Source organism: Cladophialophora carrionii (genome assembly GCF_000365165.1).
Source record: "Cladophialophora carrionii CBS 160.54 unplaced genomic scaffold supercont1.1, whole genome shotgun sequence".
Classification (NCBI taxonomy): Eukaryota; Fungi; Ascomycota; class Eurotiomycetes; order Chaetothyriales; family Herpotrichiellaceae; genus Cladophialophora; species Cladophialophora carrionii.
Genome location: NW_008481816.1, coordinates 359,937 through 383,075, shown reverse-complemented (window position 1 = coordinate 383,075; position 23,139 = coordinate 359,937). Strand labels below are relative to the sequence as shown.

Here is a 23,139-nt window from a genome sequence, read left to right as displayed (position 1 = left end):
ATGGATTACGGAATATGGTGGACTCTTTTAATGCCTTCCACGGTTGGCTGTAGACCCATTCACTTGCAGAAACATAACGACCACAGCATACGATGTATGACGAAGGCGGCCCCCTGACAATTAATCAACGAATGTTTTGATGAAGTCCTGCAGTGTAACGAGCCTCCTTTCCCTTGGCTAAATCCGGTTGTTGTTTTCACCAGGTTGCTCCTGGGAGACAGTCACGTGACTAAACAGACAAATTCAATCTTGGCAAGGCTTGGCGGTCCACCAAACTTTCCGATCAATATTCGGCTTTGCATCTTCCAGACGCTTTGCGTTCTTTCCATGATATCCATTCCTTTCACCAGTTGACTCTTTGAGGATCATCCGACACTTTTGCAATCAAGTTAACGAATCGCCAAGATGGTATGTCGTCCCCCATTCTTCTTCCCATCGTCGCTCGGTCTCTGTCACGCAAGGTCCAGGGTGTCGATGGTCATTGATCTGGAGATGGATTGGGCCTGCTGGGGACTGGACCTGAAGACAAATTGACCGAGGAGGATTGCCTATCTCTATCGTTTTCATCTGTTTGATCAACTTTACTGACACACATTTTGTCGTCACAGTCGGACGGAGAAGAGCCCACTTCCCCAGTTGAAGAGGTCGCCGCGGCCGACGAGGTCGAAGTCTCTGGCGATGCTGGCGCCTCCGGTGGTTCCATGTCTGTCCTCGACGCCTTGAAAGGTATGTCTCTTTGTTGTCGTCCCTTGTTTCCCCTTACAATACGCCCACCATGAGATGTGTTGGTAGCCCAAAAGGATGGTCCACCGTCCACGCCGCAATGTCAAAACAGAAGATTTTCCATCGCTGACGCTGCGGGGCCCGCCAGGTGTGCTCAAACTCGCCCTCATTCACGACGGCCTGGCCCGCGGGCTGCGTGAAGCCTCCAAAGCCCTCGACCGTCGCCAAGCGCACATGTGCGTCCTCAACGAAGCCTGCGAAGAAGAGGCGTACAAGAAGCTCGTCATCGCGCTGTGCTCGGAGCACAAGATCCCGCTGATCAAGGTCCCCGACGGGAAGATGCTGGGCGAGTGGGCTGGCTTGTGCGTCCTGGACCGCGAGGGCAACGCCAGGAAGGTCGTCAACTGCTCGTGCGTCGTCGTGCGCGACTGGGGCGAGGAGAGCCAGGAGCGCAACGTCCTCTTGAACTACTTCCAGACGGAGCAATAGAGGAGAGGTTGGCTGCAGCATACACAGAGGGGAGGGGAGAGCACCTATCATTTCACACACGCCCTCGCCCCAACCCCACACCCTTCATCCTCGAGAAACGTGCACCACGTTTTTCTGTCCGAGTGTGTTGGTTGGGGCTGTGCGTGCGTGTGGTGTGTGATGTGCGATAGGTGATACCGGAGGAAAAGATGACTGTTTCTGCTCTGCGTTCATGCATCCATGGCGTGGCTTTGCATATGATGCATACTGCAGTGGGTCTGGAAAAAATGGACGGAACAGAAGAACCACCAAAAAAAATATTCACACCTCTTTGGGGATGAGTCGAGACGCAGTCGCGTGGTGATTTTCAAGACGGCTTGATGCTCGGCTGGGTATGTGGTTGGTACACCGGTCTTCGGTCCGTGGAGACACGATATGTTCCAAAAGAACGTCTGTACCTACCTTATGCACTCGCTCGCCTTTACGCAAAGGTTGATCGATAATTGCCACCGCAAAAGAACGGTCGTCTCATCTTGCCACCCCACCTTTGAGATAGAAAGAAGACACCATGGATGGACAGTCGACCTGCAGTCGCTTTTGTGCTCGCCAGGTCATATCTCGGAGATGGTCTCGTTCCCACACTACCACGATCTGGGCGTGTACGAAGGTAATCGTTATATGTCTTTCTCGTTTTCTTGCTCTATGTTGCGTATATCATCGGCCAAGCATTTCTCCGATGTCTTGTCAGACATGAAGGCGAACGCTCTATGTTGCGCCCTCTCCTTTCAGAGGTCTTGTAAGATTCAGCGAACGGTTACACAGCTGTCTCTCTCACATTAGCCACCGTCTCATTATCCAACCAAATGCAGGAAAGTATCGTTGATGATGGATGGCCTGAGACTAGCTCCCAAGCATCTCAAATCACTGCTGCTCGCCACACCACCGACTGACCAACCGACCAAGCTTCATTCACCCTCGAGAAACTCAGACAACGCCCATGCTCTCGGTACCTTCCTGGCCCCTCGTCCCATTTCCGGTCTCCTGCATCAGCCTCAACCGTCTCTTCGCGCTGCCGAACCCATCGATCCCCTTCTCTTGGTTCTCGCCCAACCACGCCTTGGCGGCTTCGCCGAGCACGCCCTTGCCAAAGTAATACACAAAGTGGCCTATCATGATGAGCGTAAAGGCAATGGGGTACATCCAATGGACGTGCAGGTGAAAGACGCGCAAGCCGATGATGACGCCCCAGAAATTGCCGGTCAACAGGGAGATGTTCTGGAAAGCGGCCGACGCGAAGCGGTACAGCACGGGGACCAGAGTGTAGAAGAGGAACAGGATGAGGGTGTAGCCGGTGAGGTAGCCGCCGACCTTGGCGTTCCAGGTGGCGTGGCGGAAACTGTGGCGGTCGAAGATGCCGGCCTGGGTGCCGTTGATGATGGTCGCCCAGAAGCCAAGCTGGCCGATGACCTCGTACAGCGGGCGGCCGGAGACGAACCACTCCTCGTAGACGTTGCACAGGCCGTAGAAGGTGGCGCCCAGCAGCGCGAACAGATCGCCCTTGAGCTGGTTGCCCGAGGAGACGTCCCCGCCGTTGGAGCCCGTGATGTGGTCGGACGCCAGCAGCAGGCCCATGCCGCCGATGCAGACGAAGATGCCGAGCACTTGCGCCCAGTGGTAGCGCACCTTGAGGAAGGTGAAGGAGATGATGACGACGATGACGATGGCCCAGAAGTTGATCAGCTGTGCGGACAGGATCGTGGTGTACCGGTAGGCCAGCACGGTGAAGTAATTGCCCTCGACGTCGAAAAAGGCGAGGATGATGTCTGCATCGCAGCGTCAGTTGCGGGCCTGTCGCTGATGAAAACAGAGAGAAAAACGTACACTTCCACCCGTCCTTCAATACCATGCGTCCCCACTTCTTGAACCCATACTTGTAGAGCGTGTACCCCGTATACACAATATTAAGCAACACGTAATTAAACAGCGTCTGGAACGCGGGCAGGCTGGTTCCTTCCATGGCAAGCAACGTGGTCAGCGTGTTCGTGCCGGTGATACAGATCGCCAGGACCTGTCCCAGCGCCAGAATGAACCAGAAATCTCGGGTCCTGAAGAATGCGAGTTTCGCGCGCCATCCTTCCTGCGGCTTGGAATCGTCCGCGGCGAGCGCGATCTGTCCTCCACGGTCGGGGCTCGAATCGACAATCTCAGGATGGCCGTGTGCGATGACTGGGGAGCGCGACGACGAGCCGCTGCCGGTGCCGTAGTCGCGGCCGAGGTCGACGCTGGTGGCGCGCACGACGTCAATGGCCTTGGAGTCGCTCATGGTGAAGAACGGGGTCGCTTTTCCACGGGAAAAGAGAAAATCTCAAGATAGCTGCCGGTCGATGCTACACGAACGACTACTATTCGCAGGATAGGGCTGGATTGGAGCTTTATGACGAGAAGTGAGCGCAAAACTCCAGAAGTCGCTCACTGTGGAAGGGGTGAGGGCAAGGCCTGGGAATGAGATGCGGAACGAGAGGAAAAGAAAGACGTGAAAAGCCCTTCGCAGGGACAGCATTTTGTAGCTTGAGTCGAACTGGCTAGACCCTATGATGTTGCATTTCGACGATCGGTGAAGCCCGAATGATGTGCGCTTGATGCGTACTGGATAGTTTTTGGGGTGCTGGAGGCGACAGAAGCGCCAGGACTGGGTTGAACGGGCACAGTGGGGGTGCCTAGAATTTTTCTGCAGTTAAAAGCTCAAGCCCGCTTATCGATAGAAGAAGCCACGTGATGGCACCTGCGCCGGAGTGACAGCCGAACCCTACCGGTAGTGTCACGTGGATGAGAAGAGCAGGAGCATCAACCACTTACCAGCTAATACGGGCCAGCTGTGAGGCCATTTTGATGGCGACGACGGCGGAGGTGACAGTATACGCAGGGGTATCCGTGCATCTTTTCGGTGTGGCACCTCTTTGCAGATTCTGTTTGCCAACCACTACCGAAGACACAGAGGACTATTGAGAGCCCGGCAAGCAGAGTACAAGCCAGACATCGAAGGGCCCGAGAGCGTAGGCGCCCAAGAGACGAATATCGTTCTGCAAGTTCTCGCGATATATTGTGTATGTCTTCCATCCGCCCCACTGTGTCCACGTAGAATCGGTTCTTGGCTGCGCCCTCGAGCATCGAGCGATTGAATCGTAGCGCACTTGAACCCGCGCTTCAAGATTTTGCCGTCAATCTTCACGCAACAGATCTTGGCCGGCGACCTTCTTTCCTGGGCGCTACACTGATTAAGGCATGGAAGTTGGCGGCATGAGCAGGTTGCCTCGGGTACGGCATTTAGCGGGTGATGGTCTTCTGTCGTGAGACTATTCCGGGGGAGAGAAGCGCAGATCGGACGCCGCCCAACTGACTTTTGACGGGCAGAATCGGTTGCATTGAGACACTCACAGTACTCGTACCAGTGACACACGCAGGGAAAAGGGTTCGTGGAGATCAAACTTCAACAACGATTTCGCCCCTTCGCGTTGTGTGCTTGCGCTCGCTGACGAGACGAGCTCATACTTGACGGCGCAATATCAGTGCGGCGCGCAAATGGCCAAACTCGTGTGGCTTCGGATCGTGTGTGCGCGGAGTCCCATGATGCACTGTTGTTGAGCGAGAGAGCAATCCTTAAGAATCCAGACGACGATGATTTCAGGGGTTCGCGTAAAGCCGTGGCGGGTCTGGGGCTCCTCTTTTCAATTTCGGCCTGGAGGGGGATGGAGCCGCGTGGTGATCGAGCCAGTACGAGGACGAACTCCGTGGTTTGACTCAGGGCGAGAACAGAAGTCGCTCTTCGGACAGTATAGCGTAGCCAGTACTGGTTCAACCCAAGGGATCTCGGCATGGCAAAGCGACACAGAGGTGTAGCTCGTACTTGTGTCCCAGTACCCACTCCCTCGGAGTCATGTCGCCGTGGCACGCTGCGCTTCTCCCGGCATGTTTCGGTTACTGGTGGAAGCAGCGTCGCCAAGCAGAGCGGCTCGGCCGGGGGTTCGTGCCTAATGCAGGGAGGCGCCCAGCCGGAAGGCGCGCTTGCCATAAGAAGGCTGTAGAAGTGGATCTGGGCGGGCGGCCCTCAGCCTCATCAGGCTGGTGGAAGGCGCCGCTCCGCATGCGAGCAAATAGCAAGGGGATGAAGGGGCTGGCAGGGGGGCTTCATCAAACTTCTGGCGTCTCGGCGACGCCAGTCAAAGACATGTCGTGATTTTGATCAAGATCGCGTTCTCTTGCTTAAGTCGGTCTCTCTGCTTGTTGGGCTCGTGGACGCTCATTTACTGTAGAGGCCCGCTGCGTTCATTCCTTTGTGACTCTTGGTCTTGCAGGACACTCTTTTGACCGAACCTCATTCATTCACCCCCCCGACCCGGGGTAATTTGCAAGGCGGAGGATTCAGGGGCGCGGGCGCGCCCTGTCTCTCCAGTTCACTTCATCCCACTGTTCTAAACACTGTCGACTCTAGGGACTCAATCCACCGTGCTCCCTCGACCATCTTCAACTCGTTCCTGTGTCATGCGATCACCATGAGTCTTCACGAGCTCCCGACCCTGCGAGAACCTCTCATTAAGGATGAGAGGGATGTCTTCCTGGATTCGGACTCAAACGATGACTCTCTCAGTCTCGCAAGACAGTCCCTTCGGCAACTGCCTCGACGGCTGCTTGCCAAAGCCGCCTCCAAGGCCACGCCAGCGAACGCCTTCAAGGCCGGTAAACGATTCGCCTACTGCTTCGCTCCCCAATTTGTGCGCTCTCGCTACTTTAATGACCATGCTTCCAAGCCAAAACAGTTCTCTACCAGCTACCTGAACGGCCTCCGAGGTATCACATCGATCAAAGTGTTCACCTTCCACTATGTGTTCGCATACACGGATATCTGCTTTCAACCGTGGGGAACTGATGACCGCCATCATTACCTCCTCGAACTACCCATCATCCGCTACTTCTATGCAGGCTTCACTGCTCACCTCTTCTTCGGCATCGCCGGTTACCTGACCTCCTTCCGCCTATTTCAACTGCTCGACCAGAACGATCAGACCTCCCAATCGAAAGTTCTGAAGACAGTCTCGGGCGCCCTGTTTCGCCGAGCGCTCCGACTCTACTTGCCGGTTCTTGTTGTCACGCTCATCACTGCTCATTACATCCACTTCGGGTTCTACGAGACCAATCGACCATTCATTGCGGATCACGAAAAGCTCTTCCCTGGAGAGTGGAACGAGCCGAAGCCGGAGATGTTTGCCAGCTACTACGTCCAAATCAGATATTGGATGCGCGAAATGTTCGACTTGACAAACATCTTCGAACCTGGCGCCGTGTATCCTTACCATGACCAGCATCTGTGGTCGATCCTGGCCGAGCTCAAGGGTTCTCTTTGCACATACATGGTCTTGATGGGTACGGCACAGTGCCAGAAATACGTGCGACTTGCCGCGCTGCTCATCATGACCTACATGTTCTTCCTCTGGAATCATTGGGAAGTCTGGGTCTACATTCTCGGCGCCGTCGTGGCACAGATCGACCTGCTCCTCACGGAAAGGGAGCAGGAAAAGAAGCTCACGTTGGCGCCCGACCGCCACCTGCCGCCTTCACCACCGCATTCGCCGAAACCCGACCACAAACCGCCTCCAGCCACGTGGACAGATTACTTCGCGACTCATCAACTCCCCACCCCGGCAAGCGCATGGCTCTACCGCATCAGCCGCGTCTTGGGATTCCTCGTGGCTTTCTACCTGCTCTCCTACCCGATCGATGGCTGGAAAGACTACGCGCCCGGGTACATGACGCTGAACAAGCTCATCCCGCACTGGATGGACCGCAAGGACAAGTTCTTTCCCAACATCGGCACCGCGATCCTCGTCCTTCTGCTCGCCCGGTCCGACCCGGTGACGTCGAAATGGCGCCGACTCCTCAACACGGACATGGCTCAATATTTGGGCAAAATCAGCTTCGCACTGTACTTGGTTCATGGGCCCATTTTGCACGCGATTGGTTACATGATCCCGCATCGGATATGGTGGTTCATGGGCACCCAGATGGCCGACACCGGCGACTACACCTGGGCGGCCACGATCTTGGTCGGCTGGTCCATCAGCGTGACCTTGTCCCTGTGGGCGGCCGACGTGTGGACTCGGGAGGTGGAGAGCCGATGCGTCAAGTTTGTCAAGAAATTGGAGGACCTTTGCTTTGCCAAGGCGTGATGGGATGACGGCACACAGGACTGTAGATACGAGAGAGTTGGAACACACTTCATTTGGCCTGCCGGTTTGCGCATACTGTGCATTGGGAACAGGCGTTGGACAATGCGAGGGTCAGCGGGCGTTGCACAGTCGATCGGTCAATCAATCAATCAATCAATCATTCTTGCGCGGAGGAATTCATCTTCAGCGTCCTGGTTCCGTCTTTGTCTTATCGTCTTATTGTGCTGGGTGGACAAAGATGGTACTTGCGCGCACTGGCCGAGTGGGCAGTGAGGCAGTGGGAGAGGGAATGAAGGGCAGATACGCATCAGATACCCATAATCACAGGTCTGTTCGAAATGCACGAGATGTCATCACAGAATGTCATCCCTTGGGATGTAAGTGAGATGTACTAAGTAAGGTGTCAAGTGACGAGATTCATCCCAAATTTGTAAACACCTCAAGCTTCCTCGTCCGGTTTACCACATGCGTAGCACAGTTCGCTGGGATCGTCAAGATGCTTTGATACTGTCTGAGTCAGTCGCGTCCAGTGCTTCCATCTTCCATATCATTTGCTGCCGCGCCTTATGCCGCCTGTTTCTCACTCCTCAGCTCGTAATCCACAATATCCTGCACCGTTTCCAAGGCCGACAGCCTCGCAGACTTCCAGGTCCGTTTCCCAAACGCACTCTCAAACCTCGATTGGTCCGTCTTGACCAAGTTCGCCGGCTCCCCGCCACCACTCCCCTCTTCGGGGGCAGGAACACGGTCCCGCAGCTGAGGGAATTCCTCTCGAATTGCCGCCGCAATGGCATTAGGCGCCATCAGCTCCGGCGAATGGAACAGATACCTCTGATTACCGGGGATACGGGGCGACAGAGCCTCGACGTGAACGCGAGCCACGTCCTCGACATCCCTGGACATATAAAAGAGCAGGGTCAGCGTCAGCGTCAGCATCGACGTAGCACGACAGAGCGCAGCACAGTATAGCGAACCACAATCACCAATAGACACGCACGACAAGTAGAAAAGACCGCACACGCACGACAAGTAGAAAAGACCACACACTTACGCAAACATGGGAAACAGGAAGCCTGGCCTCTCGACGTCGAATAGTCCTGTATATAGGCCCGGCTGGCCGCCCAGGTGGCCTTTCTCCGGCTTGAACCCTCCCTGCCGACTCCTCCCCGTGATCGAGGGCGCGAGCAGGAAAATCAGGTCAAACGCCCGGGGTTGCTCGTTCATGAATTTCCACGCCTCCTTCTCCGCGTGCACCTTTGAGTACTGGTACGCTGTCGAGGGGTTTGCGCCGGCCTCGTCCCGCGTGATGGGGTTCCAGTCGGCCTCGGAGATGGTGCTGCCGCTCGCGAACAAGCCCTCAGGGATGCGCATCGTGGCGACGAGGCTCCCCGTCACGACGACCCTCTTGACCCGGCGCGACTTCTCCGCTGCGGTCAGGACGTTGTGCACGATCGTCCAGCTGGGTTTGATCACCTTGTCGACCACGTCGTCGTACGCTAGCGGCGTGGCGATGTGGATGATGGCGTCGACGCCGCCGCCGCCGCCGCCATTGCTGGCTGGTCCGTCGAATGCGTGCGGCGCCGTCATGACGGGGATTTCGACGAACGAGAGGCGGCCCGAGGAGACGTGCGCCGCGTACTTGGAGCGAAGGAAGGGCTCTGACTTTGCGGACGACCTCAACGCGGCGACCACGGCGAAGTCGGTGTCGGATAGGAGGTGAGCCAGAGTCGACGCGCCGAGCGAGCCTGTTGCGCCGGTGAGGAGGATCGTCGGCGGCGACATGACTGCTGGTGGCTGTGGCGTCTGTGTGTATCTACCTACTGCTTAATTGTAGGTGGGATCTTGAAGCAATTACTTTTCTACGAGACCTGCTCTCTTCTTGTACTGAATGCTGAGCCCTGCGTATATGTATCCTCCTCTCTATGCACGGGGGACAGCCCCACCTTCCCTCCTGCTCATTACTCCAATCCTTGCTTACCTCCCCGGGGATCTGTGGTGGTCGGACTGGGTGCAATGGGGGATTCTGGGCGAGCTTATTGTTCCCCGGTTACCGTGTAGTAGGCGCTGTGTATCGACTCGAGCCTATCTTCGAGCGAAGAGCAGCTGTACACCTGCCACGAACTCGAGTCATAACACATAGTGACGTGCTTGACGTAAAGATGGACGAAGGCCAGAAGGAGGAACGGAAGCTCTAGAACATCGTTGAGATGTCTTCCGTTGCATGATATGCCGTAAGCTAGGATTGATTACTATGTACATTAGTTACTGATCGCTGGCACTTCAAGAGACGCAGCATGCCGGAGTGTTCCGGCATGGCAGAGCCCCACCAACCCGTAGTTGAGGGACTGGTAGGAGGTAGGAGGTAGGAGTTGGGGCTCGTGGCGGCATCGATACGAGGAGGAGGAATAGAGAAGCTGAGCTCGTACAGTCATCCGGAACAGTGACCTGTGACCTGCGCGAGTTCTGTGCTGGAGGCCACACAAGTTCACCGGAACAGCACGGTACAAACCAAGAGCGTCCGTGTTCAGCACTGCCGAACGTTGCGACATGGCACAAAAGTCGAATGCACAACCTTGGAAACATTCTTGAGTTGAGCATCTTCAATCGCACCGAAGCAAGCAACAGTGATCGACCAACGCCACTGTCTTCAACAGCTGGACGCTCAATCGATCCCACCAAGATGCCGTCCCACGAGAGACACAACCGTCACCTGCTCCATCCTCCTTTTTCCAAGAACGACGCTCCGAGGAAGAAGCAGGATGCGCGGCAGAATGTCGTCTACCTAGCCGTTGCCCTCGTAGGTGGCGTGCTGCTGGTTGCCAAACCCGCTCTCATCCTGTTTGCCCTAATGCTGATGGGGTATGGCAAAGTCCATCACGTCCAAAACCACGAGAAGTCTCACGGCTCATCCCAGGAGGAACACACCGAGCCATGACCATAGTTGGAAGAGAGCAAATTCCCCGATCCTGCGCAGGCATTGACAAGAACGAGGGCGGGCATACAAAGCTTGCTGCTGGCCGAGGCGACGAGGATGGCCTTGGCCCTTCACCTGCTTGCAATGTTTCACCTAGCCCGGGCACGGCTTGCACGCTCATGAGCAAGTTTAGTCGAGAGGTAGGCAAACGTGCTCATCCAGGGCGGTGAACCAATCACGCCGGTCAAAGGAAATGTGCTCCTTCGGTGATTCGGCGTACGGTTCGCAGAACATACTGACGCAGCACAGATTGAGAGATCAGAGCAGCATCCTATAACAAGCGGCGGATGGCTCGACATGAACTGTCCGCCACGGCTGCAGCATCCTCTCGCCTGCCTCGAGAAATCCTCTGTCCCAACAACAACAGTTGCGCAACACTGCCTCCCGTGGCTGAGAAAAGCACCACTACAGTGTCATCGACATGGCCATGTCCTCGATGATGATGTCGACAGCCACACCAACGTCTCAAACGTCCATGATGACCTCGGTCTCCTCTTCCGTCTCTGCCTCAGACAACATGAGTATGGCCGGCATGGAAGACACCACCTGCAAGATCTCCATGACCTGGAACTGGTACACCGTGGGAGCCTGCTTCATTTCCCAATCCTGGCAGGTCACCTCAAGGGGCATGTTCGTGTGCTGCTGCATCGGGGTGATCCTCCTCGTCATGTCACTCGACCTCCTGCGCCGGCTCCAGCGAGAATACGACGGTTGGTGCCGCCGTATGGATCGCAAAGCCTTTGTTGCCATTTCGGCAGGATCCGAAGACCCATACTCGAGTTCATCAGAGCTGGGGACAGGCCCTGCCGGCAAGGCACACAGTGTCGCCGTCGCTGTTATCAGCACACTCATGTCCGCACGCGCGCCTCTCCCGCGCCGACGCATCGCCCGGTGGATCCTGATCCAGCGACATGTCATACGCTCGCTCGGCCATATGATCCAGTTCGGGTTGGCATATTTTATCATGCTTCTGGCCATGTACTACAATGGTATGTCATATCGGGACATGTCATATGGCGACATGTGCTGGACACGACGCTGACAGGACGGTCTTAGGCTATATCATCATAAGTATCCTCATTGGGGCGTTCCTCGGAGCCCTCGTCTTCAATTGGGACCAAGTTGCCACAGAGTAAGCACTTACTAGTCAATCTCCCGATATTCTGGTCCAGTGTTACTTTTTGGGCACTAACAGGCATTCAGAAGCAATGGCAAACAAGACGCCTCCGACATCACAGGGTGCTGCGGCTGAGCTGTCAGGTTGTTCGGCTGGCCGGTTTCAATCCATCAAACTCCGCACAAGCTCGTTGTACGGAGGTAAAGACCATATATATGATGTACTGAGCATGTAGCCAGTTAAGTATGTACTTGGAATGCATTATGTACACGTCCAGACGGGGCTCTACTGCCGACGCTGCCCACTCCTCCCTTCAATACTGGTACGGACTCTCGCGCACCGGCTCATAGATATAGACGGTGGAGTTATGCTGATCCGGCAAGAAATACACGCGCATCGTCTCGTCGGCGCTGTTCCACCTGATATCGAACGGGTTCTGCGTCATGACCGTTCCGAGCGCGCTCTTCATCATCACCGGCACCTCATACAGCGGGACCATGGTTTCCACGTCCACGAGTGCGAGGCCCCCGACGGTGACGTTGACGGCGAGCGTCGCCACGCCGGAGCACACCATGACCGCGCGGTAGTGGTAGTGTTTCGAGTGGCCCAGGAACTTGCAGTCCTGGTAGTCGACGAAGAAGGTCGGGTTCGGGACCACGGACCGCGGTGTCGAAAAGGTCGGATAAGGACTGTTATTGACGGCTCCCAGATTCCAGATGGACGCGTTCCGCGCGCCCCAGTTCAGGGTCGCCAGCCGGTTGCCCTGGATGTCGTGCACAATCCCGCCCAGATGGTCGGCGTAGTGGATGAGCGGCGTGTACTCCAGCGTGGTGGGGTCGACGCGGACGACGGTCGCCGTGGTGTTGGGCCGGTACTGGGCGAGGGTGGCCCAGATGTGGCGGCCGTCGTAGTCGATGCCGCCGATGTGGTACTCGATGTCGCCGGGCGCGGTGAGCGTGGCGTCGACGACGCGGCGGCCCTCTGCGTCGTAGATCTCCAGGTGCGCGTAGCCCGCGCCGGGCGTGCGGTCGGTGCCGTTGATGATGCTCCCGTTGTACGACACCGTGGGCGCGGTCCAGTCGCCGCGCGCCGTGATGTAGCGCTCCTCGTCCAGCACCACCATGCCCTCGGGCTCGCCCGTGTCGCCGTCGAGCGTGATGTTCTTGACCGACCGCCACACCGTCGTGCGGCCCAGCGTCGTGAACTGCTCGATGATCCGTTCAAAGTTGGTCGCCGGGCCGGGCGGCGGGAGCGGTGTCGGCACGAAGGACACGTCGGTTTGGAACACCGTCAGATTCGCGGCCTGGGTTGTTGCTGCAAGCAAGAGGCAGCCCGCCGCCGCCGTCGCGGCCAGGGACCGGAGAGACGCTTTCATCATTTCCTTCCTTGCGTTGGTGCGGTGGCTGGGTTGTGTGTTATCTCGACACACACACAATCTCTCTCTTTGCGCTTACCTACTGGGATGTTCTACGCCGCGCGAAAATTTCCTACCGTCTGTGTGTGATGCTGATCTTGGGAGCGACCACTGGAGGTTTTATAGCTCCGCTGCTCGTGTTCACGATCGAGCAGGACACACGTTGCACTCTGTGCATGCCCGCTTCATCGAGCCGCATTGGACGGGGAAGTCTGCAGAGTTTTTATGTGGTTCGAGAAGGGAAGCAGGATTCGTGCCCATCACGTGTGAGGCCGCAGACTTCAGATTGGTTGCGGACGATCAGCGCAGGCCGTGGGAGCTGTCAGGGCCCGGTTATGTAAGTCGCTGATTTCCGTACCGTCGAGGTGGATGCGATATGGACGCAGTATTGTGTAGGTAGCGAGGTAACGCGGGAACTGCTTTCTTCATGTGGACAGGAGCATTACGCGCGTGGCAGGAAACGGTGGCGTTGAAGCAGCGGTACAGCATGCTTGGTGGGTGAAGTGTTGTTCTACACCAGGATCCCTACGCACAGTACAGAAATAAAAATTAGTTCCATCAACGCTGATTAATATCTCGTATCTCTTCTCGTCGTCCACTTCGACCTCACAACCTCGTTCACAACTCCACTACCATGCAGCAACCACCATGTCCCAATGTCCGCCGTGCAACTGCAACTGCCACCCGCAGCTCGACTGCAGTGACTCGGCCTACTCCACCGCCGGCAACACCATGGGGATCCTGACGTTCGTGTATGCCGTGCTGGCCACGGCGTGGATCTACATCTCGCGCATCCGCTCAGCAGACGCCGAGCAGCGCAAGCTCATGGACACGGCCTACGCCAACTACGTGCGCTGGAAGCTGATGATCAACGAGTACGAGGACGTGCTCAAGGCCGGCGGCGACATCGGCGGAGACTTCAAGATCCTTCTCCAGCACCGCTTCGAAACGGGCGGCGAGGCGATGAAGCGCCTCGATCTGGCCCTCGACTACGATCCCACCAGCGGCGTCGCCACGCGCACGAGGCAGAAAGGCAAGTTCGTGCTGGCCCAGCGGGAATTGCACGAGTTGCTCGTGGCCGCCAGCCATGCCACCGACGATGTCAGTGTGTTGTTGGACGGCATTACCCAGGAGTAGGTCGATCCGTCGTGTTTCGTCCCTTGGCGCGCCGCAACGCAGCATCTTGCTCACCTCTGAGTGTTTTTTCGCTGACAGGCAGATGCATCGCGAATTGAAACTCCAGCACGCACTTCTGCAGCAGGTCGCGCGGCGGGTCGGCGTGACGGACGAAGCCACTGCGGGTGTGAGGCGACTTGTCGACGAAGCTCCCGAGGGAGCGCCTGTGGCGGCACTGATACGTACGCCGCCGCTTGCCGAGAAGAGTACAGACGCGGAGCTTGTCAACGACGATGCAGAGGCAGAGCGACAGTCGAGCCTGACGGGCGTGGTGGAGAAACATGAGGCCCTGCAGAAGTGCGACGTCTAGGGGCTCGCGCGTCCTGCTTTGACAGCTGTCGACCAACTCGTTAAGAACTCATGCTGGACGATGAACGCGCGTCGACGTGTCTTCGTGGTAGCTTGTATGATCGAGTACTGAGCCAGGCGTGGCGATGGCAACGAAGGATGGCTTAGGACACTGCGTTTGGAGAAATATGCTCCACCGTATAGTACGGCCCGGCATATATTTTTCGACGCTGAGACACAAAGTTCCACCTCACATTTTCGACTTGTGATTCAATTACTCGACAGGCTTGAGATTACGAACTGGCAGTACACACTGACGGCTCATCGTCCTAGTCAAGCAACGTTCGCGCCATCAGTCTTGTATGTTATCGACCCCTCGAACCTGCTCAATGGCCTACTACGTCCGCCAATTCTGTTCAGGGGAAGTCGAGTCCCTTTCTGGCTATCTGACGCTGTCGTCAAATCGATGCTCATGGGATGATGCCTCCAGTCCTCGTCACTGGTAGCGCAGCAACATTAGCCGTCTTACAATGCTTCTTGTTAGTGAAGCTCACCAACCGGCCTTCCACGAGCAGTGCTGAAAGGGTCGCTTTGTATCTCACGATCCTGCCGTTGGGTTGCATCTTGTTCTCGACTTTTGAAGTCAGTAATGTACAGATCTTATGCGCCGTGGCTTGTGTCGCCGGCACTCTTCTACTATGTCTCCAACGTTGCGTTGCCTGGTATCCCCTCGAGGTCTCTGACTCGTCTCCACCCACAGAACCCACAGTGCCTTACCCACGACAATGGATCAAGCTGTTCGGGCGAGATGCGGCGGCTGCCACGTCTGACCTGCCGTACACAGCCTTCCCTTATAGCCCCCTAGCGGAGGGCTCGATCAGGCTGCTCAGATTTCTTGACCGACATGATTCCCACGACCACGTTCTACGATTCGAGCTTTATCACTCCAAGCTGAGCTGGAGGCCTGAATACGTGGCCTTGTCTTATTCTTGGGGAAGCAGTGACAGGCACAGCAACGTGAACATCGTGGTAGACGGTCGGACATTTGAGGTGTCCCGCACCCTTGCAGATGCCCTCCACAAGCTACGTCAGAACAATATCTCTACGGTCTGGGTTGATGCGATCTGCATCAATCAGAAAGACAACATCGAGTGAGTCGCCTGGTCAGCCCAATGCGTCATGCTCACAATGCTCACAGTGGATCCGATTATGCTGACGAGGTGTAAAGGAAAAGCAGGGAAGTTACACGGATGTTTGCGATATACCGTACGGCACAGATGGTCATCATATGGCTCGGCTTGCAAACTAGTGCAGAGGACGATATGCATGAGCTTGTGGCGGCCGCCGAGGATATCGAAAGACCGGCAAGCAGACTCAGTCACAGCAATGCTCCTGATTTCAAGCTGTCTGCTCTTGAACAACTCTTGTCCCAACCTTACTGGGCCCGAGTCTGGATTATCCAAGAGGTCGCAGCGGCCAAACAAGCACGGATATTTTGGGGTTCCTATATCTTCGACCTGCGGTCTTTGGAGACGCTGCTGCGCGACAGACTCGCTCCACCGGGCAACGACGGCAACTCACACGACCTCGCCCAGAGAGTTCTATCGGTCCGTGCTGCTTGTCGAGCACAGCAGAAGCCTCGACTCATGGACATACTGGCGATGACCACTTCCTCTAATACCAGCGTCCTGAGGGATAAGGTATATGGCCTTCTCGGTCTGGCTTCGGACTGGACCGACTTTGTGCAAGAACCAAACTACTCGACGACCGTGTCCGAGAAGACCCTTTGCCGCGAAATGACCTCCAATCACATCGCCTGGTACAGCTCCGCAGATATCATCTTTCTCCGAAGTACCAATCCTCACCAGGCCGAGCTGCCATCCTGGTGCCCTGACTATTTCCACTTTCAGCCGCACGAATTTGACAAAAACCTGATCCCATACGTGGGCGGCAAAAATGTCAACCTGGGCTGGGAGAGGAGACGGGCCTTTGGTCAAGGATCTCCGACTATGAACGAAGTGGTCCCCGACACGTTCATCACCAGCGGCGACAGACTGATTTTAAAAGGCCGACAAATTGGGAGGATTACAGCTCTTGGCGCTCTGTTGGACGAACGGTCTGCTCCGAGCAGCCCCAACGAGCAGTTTTCCGCCGACGACATCACAGATCGAGACATTGGAAAGGCCTTTCGCAGACTGCTGCTCATCTGCCACAACCAGACATTTGGCATCCAGCCGTCTGCGGCGTTCTTCTCGCTTCTGTACGCTCTTCCCGACCACGTCTTCCAAGACAGGGGTCACATGAGGGTTAAGCATTGGCTCGACTCTCACAGGGCGTTCTTCGAGGCATTTGGCGTGAAACTGTCACCAGATTCCGACGACTTCTCCTTCATCGCACGTCGAGGGGGTAGATTAAGCCCCTCGTCGAGAGTTTTGCCCGAGTGGAGAGAGTTCTTCAGCTTGAACGAAGACAACTCCGTCAGCCGCCGGGGGGAACACCCTCTCTATCCTATGCTGGTGTCGATTTCCTCCATCCTGGAAGAACGCATGCGGTTGATGTACATCCACGACCAAGTTCTTCTGGGTTGGGCACACCGGGATGCAAAACCCGATGACATCGTCTGGCATCTTGAAGGCTGTACATTACAAGCCATCCTCCGCAGGTCGGAGGAGCTATCCGAAAAACACGGCGAGAGTATTTACAAGCTGGTAGGCCATGCATACGTCGATCCTGTCATGGCGAGCGGACGTTGGATGGCAAAGGAGACGAGAAGTCGGCTTGTGAATATATGCTGATGCAAACCTAGAGAATGCATAGGCGCACTGATGTGACTGCAACGCCCCGTATTTCTATATCTTTGCACGGCCGTACTTCTTCCACAAACCTCTTGCCTCGAGCAGCGTCGGCCGGATGAAGCGGTTGTCGGTCAACTCGCTCTGCTTCGCCACTTCCAGCAGTCCTTCGTAGGGTGTCTGACTGGACCGAGCAAACACGCTGTTGAGCTCGTACTCGGTGAAGCCAAACGCCTCAACCACCCGGTCTACCTCTCTCGCAAAAACCGAGATGGCGGCCTTGTGAGCCAGGCGTAGATTGGCGAGATCCTCGGCTGAAAGAAGTTCTGTACCAGCGAAGGCGGCCAAGTTCTCGACGATGGCGGTGAGGGCAAACTGTGGTATTGTCAGCGTTGGGCTGACGGGTAACGGAGAGACGCCCACGGTAGGCAGTACTTACCACATTCGCCAAGGCCTCCAACGTCGGTCTGTCCTCGGCCGGACTCTGCTTCACCTGGGCTTGCAACGCGCGGCAATACGTGAGGTCCGCATGAGCCATGGTGAGCTCGAAGACATCGTAGCTGGTATCCCTTCCGCCAGCCACGTCGTCTAGGTGCCTTTTCGCAAGAAGAGCTGCTCTGAGCTCCAGGAACTCTTCTTGGACGCGAGGGCTGGACCACGCATCCACGCTGGCGACTTGAAACCTCTGAGACATCTTCTTGTGGTCTCTCAATCGTCCCAGATACGACAAGGCGCTGATGGAGCTCTCGGATTTACTGCGTCACGTCAGAACCTGCACAGCTCCAAGCAGATAGGCATGGCATACTTCTTCCAGTGCTTCACGACAGCATTTCCAATCTGCTGGGAAAGGACGTATGTCTCTCCCTCATATGTCCGTGACGGAGAGAGTTGCGCATACAGCGCCCCCAGTCCCGTTGCTGCCATGTTGCCTGGCCACAGATGAGCGTCTGGTCCTGAATATTTCGCAAGTGGCAGCCAACCTACCGTGGCCACCGCAGCTCAAACGAGCGACTTCTATGTCACGCACGCCATGTTCGCTCACCCAGATCTTCGCTCCGACTGTTTGCAGATGCAGATCTTCGAGACTCTCGTTGACGATGTTGTCGATGCGGGCTCTCATCTCGCGACCGAGAAGCATCATCGCAACAGCCTGAACAGACGTATCAGCGTCGCGACCGGGAAAACAAACCAAGAGAAGATTTGATCTTCACGACTCGACTCACCCGGGCTAATGCAGGAAACAGCCGGTGCTGCACGCTCGCATACTCAATCACTCTCTTCTCTTGTCCATCCCGGGTGTTGAACTGTCGTCTGAAGCCCGTATACTTCAAGGCAATGACCACCGCCTTTGCCACTTCGGTCCCGATCTCCTCGGACATCAGCCCGCGGATGATGACCATCGAAGTATACGCGTGCTTTGTATTTCTGGCGGCACGGTACGTTCCATCTCGCTCCAAGGAGACCATGCCCGCCAACATATTCGCCCTCGGAATCCGACAGTTCGTGAAGGCCATGACGCCATTGTCCATGGACGCAAACGTCCCCATGCCTTTCTCGCCCTGTTCGTAAATCTGCACGCCGGGCATGAGGTCGTGGGTGTCGAGATCGCGGACCTGGACCAAGAAGACGTGGTTTCCCAGATCTTGGCCCTTGACGACGAGCCGCGCAATGACGAGGGCATGCGTCGCGACCACGCCGAGCGAACCGATCCAGTACTTGTGGCTCGACACAGTGGGCGAGTTGATGACGATCTCGTCGGCCTCGGCGCTCGGGTCGAATGTGGCCGTCGTCTCGATGCCCCGGACGTTACTCCCGTGGCCGAGCTCCGTCTGGGCGTAACATCCTGCGATCTCGAACCTCTCAGCCCGAGGGATCCAGTATGCTTTCTGGGCTGCGCTCATCTGGGCCTCGAGGTTTCTGATGAAGACTGTAAAATAAATCAGTCGATCAGCAAGGCTTTGATACACTCCACTAGATGAGTGTAGTTGGACGTCTCGTGTCGACTAGGAGAGGACTGCCGGCGATGGGAGGGAACAGGGACGGTATCAAGAAGGAATCAGGAAGACACTGGTAGAGACCTTGAGGGAACTGGGAAGGGAACAGGGGATTGCAGGGCAAATAGAGCCAAACATTGACTGGGTGGTGCCATCAACAAACTCACTCCGATAATTCACCCCCAACGACAAAATATCGCCAGCAATCTTGGTCGCATCGACGAACTGCTGGTTCGACCATCCCAACTTGAACTTCAACGCCAGCAACTCGACGCCCTGCTTCAGGCGCAGCGTCCATAATTCCTTCCGCGCCAGGGCGTGCGGATTACATCGCCCGTCCGTCGCGAATACCGGGTTCGTCGAGATGGCTGCCAGAATCTCACATCGTCGTTGGAGCCGTTCCTCGCCCCAGAGGAGTTTCGCCAGGGGTGTCGTGGTTGGTGAAGTTGGTAAGGGTGGGAGAGTGGGCGTGGGCGTGGGCGTAGTCATGCTGTCCTGTGTCGTGTCTCTTTCCAGCAACAAACTCGTGCAACTTATGTAAGTGACTGTAAATAATTTTCGCAGGCACACCGTGGATTGGCGTCGGCTGGTCAAGTCAGGTCAGCTCAAGCCAGGTCAGCTCAAGCCAGGTCAGCTCAAGCCAGGTCAGGACAAAGTCCAGAGCCAAGTCACAAGTCTACCCGAGTCTGTCTGCTCAATCCCAAGCCATTCCAATACGTAGTGACTGTCCTATGCTCGTGAGTACCCGTCCATGGAAGCTCAAGGTTAGTTATGTTATAGACCAACGTACACGTCGATGTCAATGTACGTGCTGTACGAGTATACTCACCTGATATCCTCCCAAGCGCAGGAGTCCCAGACGACGCATCAATGAAGGATCGGAAACCCGCAAATAATCGCCGTCGGCACAGCGGACGCCTCCGCCGCTGCCGAAATCGCCGAAGCGGAAAGAAAGAAGGTGCAGCAGAGCCGAGGCAGGACGACGTTCGCTGACTGACTGAGTGACTGACTGAGTGACTGAGTGACTGACATCTCTCTAGCACACTCCATGTCCTGTCACGACTCTCTTCTACAGTATATTCTGTACGTATAGGTGCCTGCATCCTGCACGTCAGGGAGACTCACTGGGGATACATCGTATTGGGGCACAAATACGGAGTTAGTGGAACTGCGGCATACTTGTACGAGTAGACGGGTACTCTGTGCTTGGGCTCTCACTACAGTGCATACAACAGTACCCTATCAAGTGGCTGGAGTCACTGTCCACTGTCTCTTCCACCTTGGTGCACCGCCGCCGAGTTATAGCTTCGGTTCTAATATCAGCTGGCCACATATCTAGAGCGGTTCACTTCGGAACAGTGGCCGCACAGTAGACGATCATTAAGCAGGAAGAACGCGGAATCGCCCATATGAAATTTGATTGCCATATTGACTTTTAGTAGCGTACGGTCTCACGACCTGCGCGTATACAGACATAGTTTGTATGTCATAGACACACATAATGGGTATCATCAAGCAAGACAACTCTAGACACATTAGTCTGAGAACAGAGACTCTCAAGACAGCCTCGACATGATGGCCGGCATATCCCACAATAACGCCAGGCTCCTCGCTGACAAGCAAAAATTAGAAAATCGATGCAAGGAATGATGGTCCTTCACATAATCCCCACAAGATTGTGGATGTCACATGTTTTCCGTAAATCTTCCTGCGCTTCGACCACTGCTCTTACTCACTCGACTACCATCTTGACTGGCAAGACTTCGGCCTACACCATCGCGCAGTGCAGACACTGGCATCGGCGGCGCGTGCTCATCCATGCTCGGAGGCTGTTGAATGGGTAGTCGAATAGAGCTCGCAGCGGGACTAAGCGTTACGGGAGTCCGGGCGGGACTCGGCCGCATAACAGCATATCCTTCGGGCCGGGTGGGCGTCGTCAAAGAAGCTTGACTGCTGTTGAGCGCTGATGGAACGCGAGGGTCGGCGAAATCTCTTGTGCTAGAAGCGGCCCCAGTAGCGGCTGACATCTCTCCAGTCTTTGCAGCCGAGGTAGCGGTGATTGGCGACGAGGGTATTGTTGGTGTTTGAACTCCCTGGCCCCCGTAGAACCCGCGGTTATCTTGGTAGAATGAAGCACCTGACAGGCCAATCTCAGGTATGTTCGATGGACCTGCATCGACATCTTTCTCAAAGGCGCCGTAGTTCCCACCATATGGATCACCGCCACTGCCTATGACGGGGGCTATCTTCCGTCCTGCAATTCGCTGGAAGCCACGTTCAGACTCTGGCACGCTACTTGTTGTGTCAGCAGTGACGGTCGTACCAAGGGTTTGATTGCTGTGAGGTCGGAGGCGCTTGAATCCATGAGCCACGACAGCTGCCAGAGGAGTGGTGGACGACCGCTGCGACATGGGGTACGCCTCACCAGTTCCGCCGCCTGAAAGCTCCCGGGCTGCAATCTGCTCGGGAAGTTGACCGCGTGCTTTCAGCCGACGTCGATACCAGCGAAGGAGAAAGAGAATTATGACCAGCGTCAGTGCAACCCCAGCCACGCCCCCAACGACGCCTCCTACTACTTGTTGCTGAGTCGGCGTAAGACCTGTGCTGCTTCCCCCACCTCCGCCTCCATCTGAGCTTGAGCTGGAGGTGGACGCTGGGTCCGATGTGGGTGTAGTCGTGCCGGCGCCACTCGCTCCTGCAGCGCCCGCGAAGTAATCAGTCGAAGTTGCAGACGAGTCGGACCCAGTAGACGTAGGGGACCCGTGAGAGGAGCCCGGCGGAGTGGAGGGAAGTTCACCAAAAGTATAAGTTCGAGAAGCACTGCTACTGCCGGTGCCAGTACTTTTAGTCCTGGTAGAGGTTACTCCAAAGTACGGCTCCGTGGCGAGAATCGTGCCGTTGATCAAGGAGATTTCGAATGTTGACGTTGCAGTGACGGTGACAGTCCGCTGCTCGGTACTGGTGGTAGGGATTGGTACAGTTCCATTGACTGGTGGAAGTGGACTTGAACTCGTCGTAACAGAGGTAATTGTCGATGTATCAGGCGGCAATGGAGTCGTTGAAGACGTGATGGTCTCCTGAGCCGAATCGGTACCGGATCCAGTGGGGGTGGTACTGTTGGAGAGACCAGGAATCGTGAGAGAGAGGGCAGTCGTCAAGGAACCAACGTCTGTCAAGGATACGACGGCACCAGTGGTGGCCACAGGCACTTCGGTGACTTTCGAGGTTGTTGTGCCGTCATTGACGTTGACCTGGACAACACTGGCTGTGACGGTAGCATCGGGAGCCCGGGGTAACAGGTAGATTCCAGCATTCCTCCGCGGCAAAACAGGTCGTGGGGATTGTTGGTAGTTCCCAAATACTTTTTGTCTCTGCAAGTCTAACAGACTGATGGTGCGGGTTGGAAGGATCTCTCTATCTGTCTCGTCACTTCGCATGCCCAACTCCGAGGTGAATAGTCCTTCGGTCCTTCTCGAACCCGAGTCTCGAGGATTTCGTACATCAGGGTTTGTGATCTTCATCCGCTTGGCCGGTCTCTCCATTTGTCAAGACGGTCTATAACGAATGCATGAGATGCAGGATGAGGCAGCCGACGTCGGCGCAGGAGGATGACGGTGGGATTCGATAGGTGAGAGACTCGCATACAACCCCAGCCCTGCGTCGGTGGAGGTGATGACTGGCAATTGTGGTGGGTCTTCGAGCGAGTGAGTCGTCTGAGTATTTCGAAGGAATGAACAAAACGAATGGCAGCTGGCGAAAAGCTCAGCAGGAGCGAAGTTCGGGCAGGATCAGGGATCTGTCAAAAGTGGGTGGTGTCAGAGGATGTGAGACATGGACATGAAGGGGCGGAAGGTTATGCACCTCATAAAACTCAACTCATCTTCAAGACGGTATATGGCAAACCGACCTCACAATGTGCTCCTCGTGGCTACACCAAGAGACGGAGGAACGGACCAGGAGCCGCCGTATCGT

The 23,139-nt window shown here is 56.0% G+C and overlaps 9 protein-coding genes across 9 annotated transcripts; 4 read left to right on the top strand and 5 right to left on the bottom strand.

Moving 5' to 3' along the window:
* Nucleotides 1-801: 801 nt before the first annotated feature.
* G647_00137 (40S ribosomal protein S12) lies at nt 802-1,212 on the top strand (the record flags this gene model as incomplete). The annotated part of the gene is made up of 1 exon (XM_008723540.1): nt 802-1,212. One exon carries the CDS (start codon nt 802-804, stop codon nt 1,210-1,212), a length of 411 nt encoding a protein of 136 aa, XP_008721762.1.
* A 963-nt stretch (nt 1,213-2,175) lies between these two features.
* On the bottom strand, nt 2,176-3,514 carry G647_00136 (uncharacterized protein; the record flags this gene model as incomplete). The annotated part of the gene is made up of 2 exons (XM_008723539.1): nt 2,176-3,014; nt 3,073-3,514. 2 exons carry the CDS (start codon nt 3,512-3,514, stop codon nt 2,176-2,178), a joined length of 1,281 nt encoding a protein of 426 aa, XP_008721761.1.
* A 2,227-nt stretch (nt 3,515-5,741) lies between these two features.
* G647_00135 (uncharacterized protein) lies at nt 5,742-7,412 on the top strand (the record flags this gene model as incomplete). The annotated part of the gene is made up of 1 exon (XM_008723538.1): nt 5,742-7,412. One exon carries the CDS (start codon nt 5,742-5,744, stop codon nt 7,410-7,412), a length of 1,671 nt encoding a protein of 556 aa, XP_008721760.1.
* A 564-nt stretch (nt 7,413-7,976) lies between these two features.
* On the bottom strand, nt 7,977-9,194 carry G647_00134 (uncharacterized protein; the record flags this gene model as incomplete). Its single annotated transcript, XM_008723537.1, has 2 exons — nt 7,977-8,307; nt 8,464-9,194. The coding sequence occupies 2 exons, from the start codon at nt 9,192-9,194 to the stop codon at nt 7,977-7,979; spliced, it is 1,062 nt and encodes a 353-aa protein (XP_008721759.1).
* A 1,709-nt stretch (nt 9,195-10,903) lies between these two features.
* G647_00133 (uncharacterized protein) lies at nt 10,904-11,522 on the top strand (the record flags this gene model as incomplete). The annotated part of the gene is made up of 2 exons (XM_008723536.1): nt 10,904-11,375; nt 11,443-11,522. 2 exons carry the CDS (start codon nt 10,904-10,906, stop codon nt 11,520-11,522), a joined length of 552 nt encoding a protein of 183 aa, XP_008721758.1.
* Nucleotides 11,523-11,816: 294 nt separating this feature from the next.
* G647_00132 (uncharacterized protein) lies at nt 11,817-12,878 on the bottom strand (the record flags this gene model as incomplete). Its single annotated transcript, XM_008723535.1, has 1 exon — nt 11,817-12,878. The coding sequence occupies one exon, from the start codon at nt 12,876-12,878 to the stop codon at nt 11,817-11,819; it is 1,062 nt and encodes a 353-aa protein (XP_008721757.1).
* Nucleotides 12,879-13,649: 771 nt separating this feature from the next.
* Nucleotides 13,650-17,176, top strand: G647_00131 (uncharacterized protein; the record flags this gene model as incomplete). The annotated part of the gene is made up of 4 exons (XM_008723534.1): nt 13,650-14,050; nt 14,133-14,390; nt 15,383-15,532; nt 15,610-17,176. The coding sequence occupies 4 exons, from the start codon at nt 13,650-13,652 to the stop codon at nt 17,174-17,176; spliced, it is 2,376 nt and encodes a 791-aa protein (XP_008721756.1).
* A 54-nt stretch (nt 17,177-17,230) lies between these two features.
* G647_00130 (uncharacterized protein) lies at nt 17,231-19,656 on the bottom strand (the record flags this gene model as incomplete). The annotated part of the gene is made up of 6 exons (XM_008723533.1): nt 17,231-17,548; nt 17,613-17,928; nt 17,979-18,102; nt 18,158-18,323; nt 18,397-19,100; nt 19,335-19,656. The coding sequence occupies 6 exons, from the start codon at nt 19,654-19,656 to the stop codon at nt 17,231-17,233; spliced, it is 1,950 nt and encodes a 649-aa protein (XP_008721755.1).
* Nucleotides 19,657-20,852: 1,196 nt separating this feature from the next.
* Nucleotides 20,853-22,709, bottom strand: G647_00129 (uncharacterized protein; the record flags this gene model as incomplete). Its single annotated transcript, XM_008723532.1, has 1 exon — nt 20,853-22,709. One exon carries the CDS (start codon nt 22,707-22,709, stop codon nt 20,853-20,855), a length of 1,857 nt encoding a protein of 618 aa, XP_008721754.1.
* Nucleotides 22,710-23,139: the final 430 nt, after the last annotated feature.